The sequence below is a fragment of the Sinocyclocheilus grahami genome, unplaced genomic scaffold (genome assembly GCF_001515645.1).
Source record: "Sinocyclocheilus grahami isolate Dianchi unplaced genomic scaffold, SAMN03320097.WGS_v1.1 scaffold226.1, whole genome shotgun sequence".
NCBI lineage: Eukaryota > Metazoa > Chordata > Actinopteri > Cypriniformes > Cyprinidae > Sinocyclocheilus > Sinocyclocheilus grahami.
In genome coordinates, this window is record NW_015505405.1 from 136,160 (window position 1) to 142,624 (window position 6,465).

At 35.0% G+C, this 6,465-nt stretch overlaps 1 protein-coding gene across 4 annotated transcripts in view; it reads left to right on the forward strand.

The window, feature by feature from the left end:
- LOC107597007 (sodium- and chloride-dependent GABA transporter 1-like) overlaps nt 1–6,465 on the forward strand; it is an 18,512-nt gene that overhangs the window by 4,952 nt on the left and 7,095 nt on the right. For all 4 annotated transcript variants that reach the window (XM_016287896.1, XM_016287893.1, XM_016287894.1 and 1 more), the window contains exons 4-10: nt 117–217; nt 1,860–1,969; nt 2,203–2,335; nt 3,136–3,270; nt 3,714–3,817; nt 3,995–4,119; nt 6,335–6,447. In XM_016287896.1, the coding sequence (XP_016143382.1) occupies nt 117–217; nt 1,860–1,969; nt 2,203–2,335; nt 3,136–3,270; nt 3,714–3,817; nt 3,995–4,119; nt 6,335–6,447 (821 nt within the window). The remainder of the gene's footprint in view (nt 1–116; nt 218–1,859; nt 1,970–2,202; nt 2,336–3,135; nt 3,271–3,713; nt 3,818–3,994; nt 4,120–6,334; nt 6,448–6,465) is intronic.

The window sequence follows — 6,465 nt, forward strand, 5'->3', positions numbered from 1 at the left end:
GTGCAACATGTTTATCCTACAAGAATTTCACAAGAGTTTGGCAGAATGAGGCTTTTTAAAATTATTATTTGTGCTGTATCATCCAAGGTTTCACTCTTAAACTCCTTTTGTGTCAGGTGTGGGTCTAGCTTCTGTGGTTTTGTCCTTCTGGCTTAACATATATTACATCATCATCATCGCCTGGGCTCTCTATTACCTCTTCAACTCTTTCAAAGCAGTAAGTGTCCTTTTTTTCCCCCAAAAACCATTCAAAGTGCTCCAACATGTTTTATTTAGTATCCAGTTTAAACATTACTCAGCATCTACAGTTAGGGAACTCCTCATTAGACAAAAAAAGCACATCGTTAGAAAATGTGGGGTATTTGCTGCCATTTTTGTTTCCTTAATAATTTGATTAACACAAAGGTTTCTTAATTGCAATCATTGATCAAATAGTTGTTTCACCCCACCATGCGTGTCTTTATCTAGTCCAGTGAATTCAAACACACTTGTCTCAGACAATTTCTCAGAATTGCTTCTTGTTTCAAGCTCTCTCTTCCTCCCCGTTTCTCTGTATCTCTCTCCGCCTCCTTGACCCCCTTAAACTCTCTGTGGCTCTGTCTTTGCTCTAGAGAGTGTTTTAAAGGCTCCACAGAAATAATAACTGCCTCTGTTTTGTGGAAATTGAACTGCAGTTTCTGCCATGGGAATAAGAGTTCTCTAAAGCAGTGCAGAGGGAATTGGAAACAAAACAGGCCTTTGTTTTATGAATGCATTGTGCTATTATTTTTTAATGCTTTTCATCTGCCATTCATTGCTTTACTCAATTTGCTTTATCCTTTAACTTTATTCTTCACATGGTGGTGTTTGCCAAAGCAAGTATCACTAACTACTAGGACTGCACACTTGGAGATATTTGAACAAACCTCTAATACACATACTTTTTTTTTTAATTCTTTGTCTGCTCTTCTACTTTGTAAATGTTTTTTGTTTAGTAACCACAATAGCATGTGGTGCTAATAAATACTCAGAACATGGTGAAACTGCATAGCAGCCACATAGTAGCCAACTAAAAACCACTCAGCATGTCTATTAACTATTAGCATCCTAACAGACACCTTAGCAACCGCATAGCAACATACTGTAAGCCACTCAGATTACTTCTATTGTCTTTGAAATATTGCAAACGTATACTGTCAAATTTACTAACAAGCATTTATGGTAAACTAAAATTTACTGTAAGGTTATGTCAACTGCGACTTGTATGTCATTTGCACAATGATGAATTTGCAATTTGGTAAATTTAAAAAGTATTAGCTTTAAATATTATAAATATTGAATACATGACAGTTAGCACTACAGTTAAAATTATAATGAATTATTGATTTAGTATGTTAGTCAACACATTAAAATAAGTGTTCTTTTTAAAGCATGACAAAATATCATTAAAACATAATTTAAAAATTACTTTAAACTAAAATATTAGGCATTACACATTGCACTTTTTAATAATATATAAGCATGTTAAGAAGCATAGTCATGAATTTGTCATTAAAGTCTTGTTAACTACACTTGAAAGGATAGTTCACCCAAAACTGAAAATTCTGTCATCATTTACTCAAACTGAAGTTGTTCCAAACCTGTATGAATGTCTTTCATCTGTTGAACATAAAAGAAGATTTTTTTGAAGGATGTGTGTATCTAAACAGTTGATGGTTCTTATTGATTTCCATAGTATTTTTCCAGTGAGGACCATCAACTGTTTGGTTTTATTTTATGAATATTGTAATATCTGCAGTACAGTTGTGGTTTTTTTTTAGCTTTGAAGTACACTACAAATGCTTTCAATACAATTAAGTGCACTTTCTCTCTCTCTTTAGGAGTTACCATGGCAAACATGTGATAACCTTTGGAACACTGATCGCTGCTTTTCCAACTACAGCCTGATGGACACCACCAACCTGACCAGTGCCGTCACTGAGTTCTGGGAGTGAGTCAAGAGAACTGGGATAAGAATATTTTTGTAAAATATTTAATGAAGTTGTAAGCTAAAATCCAGTTGCACTGATCAAGTAATTATTTTCCTGTCTGAGCTGGTAAAAGCATTTGCCGATGTTTCGATGTTGCCGATTCCATTGAGAATATACATATACAGTATATAAACTATTTCAACAAAAGCACAAGTTACATTACAGTCTAACTAAATAATTGTTTACTTTATAGGAGGAACATGCATCAGTTAACAAACGGTTTGGAGGAACCAGGGGAATTGCGCTGGCCGTTGGTTGGAACGCTAGCGTTGTCTTGGATTCTTGTCTATTTCTCAATCTGGAAAGGAGTGGAGTGGACAGGGAAGGTGTGACTGACCTTATTCTTTATATTCCTCATACAACACCCCAGAAATGTTTCTAAAAACTGACAAACCTTTACCGCATACTTGTCTTCTCATTTATGCAACCACTTTCTTTGGGATTCTTTTTGTTCTTCCATTTCCGGACAATCTCAGGGGAAAATATATATTGCTCAGTTGCTTTATCATTGCTCAGTAGACTTCTTGAAGTTTTAAAGTATGTTTTATGTAACCTTGTTGTTTCATTCTATGCACAGCTCTGGGGTCTTTCCAGAAACTCTAGTTGATGTGAGATAACTGGCGTGTTTCTGTCAGTACTTTCTAGATATATGAGATGTCTTTATTTTGCATATCATGCATTATTTTTCCAACTTCATTTGGTAACATAAGTGGTGCAGAAATTTCACAGTTTAAGCACTATGATGAGTTGCCAATGGCCATGTCTTGACATTAAATTGTAAGCAATTTTAATTATTATTATTTTTTCCCCAGCGAAAAAGGAAAATTGCTTTCTTTATCTGCCCTTTCTCTGAGGGTAATTGAATTTTAATGTGATCCTTGCACTGGGCAAGAAGAAAATAATACATTTTCTGGCAGTCTATAACCTTGATAGACATCGCTAATTAAGGGCAATCATTATCCTACACAGAAAAACCATGTTCCTACCAATCATCAAACAGAAGCCAGTGAAAGCATTACACTAGCAAGTTAATAATGTTGTCCTCTACACCTACTTTAAAATGGTTTACTCTTTAACTTTCTCTTTCTCTCTCTCTTTCTTTTCATTTATCTCTTGTCCTCATTAGGTGGTCTATTTCTCCGCCACGTATCCTTACTTCATGCTCTTTATTCTGTTTTTCCGTGGAGTCACTCTCCCTGGAGCGATAGATGGCGTCCTCTTCTATGTCACCCCTGACTTCAACAAGCTTTTGAAATCGGAGGTAAAATGATGAATACTGAAATGTATTTGATATTTTAAATGACATTTGTTTTATGAAATGATAAAATCTCGATGATGAGATCTTAAACGCATGTATATGATTTAAGAACATTCGCAATAACTAAACTATAGTAGTAATGCTGCTAACTCATAGAAACTTATAGAACACCAGTTCATAGATATACACACTTTTCATCAATGCTAGACACTGTGCAATACTGATATGCTAATGTATTGTATCAATAAAATAATCACTAATAATTTACACCCTTGTGAAAGGTATAAATTACCCTGTTCTCTAACTTGTCAAGCTACACTTTTAAAGTAGAAATCTGTAGGTTTGCTAAAGGATTTGAAAATGCATGTTACTAACAATAATGGCATCATGCATTGACTTTTTTTTTTTGTTACTATCAATATTTCTTATCATATGTTTCTTCTCAGGTGTGGTTGGATGCTGCCACGCAAATCTTCTTCTCTTATGGTCTAGGTTTAGGTTCTCTTATTGCTCTGGGCAGCTACAATTCCTACAACAATAACGTCTACAAGTAAGAGCACCTAGTTTCTGTCCAAATGTACAGAAATTCTGTATTGACAATGTTTACATGCCATACAATCTGATGTGCAAACTGTCTTTAACACAGTGCCTTTTCTATGAAATTCTATTCAGTTTACTACTGTTTGCCTATGCTTCAGTTTATGTTGATTCTTTTTTCTTTCTATAGAGATTCTATCATTGTGTGCTGTATAAACTCCTGCACCAGTATGTTTGCTGGGATTGTCATATTTTCCATTGTTGGCTTCATGTCGTACATCACAAAGAGACCCATTGAAGAACTGGCTGCTTCAGGTCATTGTGTCTCTTAGACATTACCGAATTTCATTGTTGCAAACGTTTAACATACTTTTACTTATTATGGAAATAATACACTTTTTTTCCTACCTGGTCTCATGGCATAAATGTACCTGGGTGCACTTTTTAGCGAGACGCGAAATACATACCAATAAGCACATATCACTGCAGTTTCCAAAATAAATGAACTCTAGAGGCAGCAAAACTCCGTCACCTTTTATTCCTTTTCACACAAATTTACAGAGTTTCGATTAATAAAGCGTAATTTTCACACAATTACTTGAAGAATAACATGTTATGACTTCAAAACAATATTAATAAGCTGGGAGATTTGAAAACTAATGCTTTTGAATGTTATGCTGCGTTCAAGTCCTCCTGGGACGTTTGTACTTATGAGTTGACAAGTCGTAATTACGACGTCAGGTGCGTTCAAGTCAGTTTAGTCGGCACAAGATGGCAGTGTACCTTCTTTTAATAAATTACAAGAAAATACAACAGGGTCTGTTAACTCTGCTTATAGAAAATGAAGAGCAAAGAATTCGCATCAGGTGTGTTTTGCATTTTTTTATATTTTTAAAACATGCAACATGACAAATCAAAAGATTTTTGACCTATAGGTGCAAAAATTATAGCATTTTTTTTACTTGGATTTCATTAACTAGCTGTGTAAGAAGAACATGACCAATTTAAGTTTATAGGACAACTAAACTATAAATTTAAACTAAAAATTACCGTCAACTACAGACGTTGCATCCATCGATTCCGCCATGTTTCTCATTGACATGCCCCCAACTCGGAAACTCATACAACAGGGTCTGTTAACTCTGCTTATAGAAAATGAAGAGCAAAGAATTCGCATCAGGTGTGTTTTGCATTTTTTATATTTGTAAAACATGCAACATGGCAAATCAAAAGATTTTTGACCTATAGGTGCAAAAATTATAGCATTTTTTTAACTTGGATTTCATTAACTAGCTGTGTAAGAAGAACATGACCAATTTAAGTTTATAGGACAACTAAACTATAAATTTAAACTAAAAATTACCGTCAACTACAGACGTTGCATCCATCGATTCCGCCATGTTTCTCATTGATACGCCCCCAACTCGGCTTAAAGAAAATTTTGAGTTTCCCACTCGTAATAACGACTTTGTGGTGGCGTTCATGTGCGTTCAACTCGTAAATACGATCTATCCGACATGACTTGAACGCACCATTAACATCGCACATATCCAGCTTCATATCTATGGGTTTTCATAGGCGGTAGGTTTATTCGGTAGTTCACGGAGTACGGAGACGTACTTGTGAGGTGAGGAGCTCCGGTTCAAATCCCGTGTAACCACGGTTCGACAAAGCAGTTCAAATCTGCATATAATGGCACGGTTGCATCAACCAATGCGTTTTTATATCAGTTTTGCAACTGTTAACACTATCGGGTAGGTTTAGGGTTGGGTTTGGTGTAGGGCATATTTCCAACACGATAGAGCATTAACTTTTAGCGTCAGTCCCCAGATATTTGAATTCTGAACCACCGCAATACGTACCAGAAGCAACATAATAAACACACAGCAATACATATCTATTTTAACATAATAAAAACGTGCCAGGGTTCACAAATTGAACCTGTGTTTTAGTGCCACTCAGTGGACATTTCTCTTGAAACTGCGGCGAAACGTGCAGTAAGGTACGTAAAAATGGTGCTGCACAAAAAGTGCACAGAGGTACGTATTTTTATGAGACCAGGTTGTTTTTTTCTGTAATGCTTTAACTGAATGTAATGTCACTTAATTGCATATTAAAAACAATTACATTAAAACGATTATAGTTTAACTTACTATTACATTACATTACATTACTATTAGCCAAACTGTAGAGTGCCTTTTTGACTAAAGTAAGACTTAAAGTACATCTTTACATATAATTCCATAACTACTTCTATTGTCTTTGAAATATGGTTACAGTGTACTGCTGAATGCATGTCATGCATTTAAATATTGTAATGATGAAGTAGCAATTTAGTACATTTTAAATGTAATATTGAATAAAATATTTGTTGAAATGATATGTAAAGTACTTTATATATGCTTTAGTACTTCAGTCTATTTCAGTCAAATTTAAAATGTACTTTAATTAAAGTCATATATGAGTAATATTATAGTGATTTGTTGAAAGGATTCATCTTGACACTTATGTTTAATGGTTTAAATATCAGGTCCTGGTTTGGCATTTCTGGCCTATCCACAAGCTGTCACACAGCTTCCCATGTCTTCTCTCTGGGCTATTCTCTTCTTCTCAATGCTCATGATGCTGGGATTGGACAGTCAGGTATTACACATTGTCGAG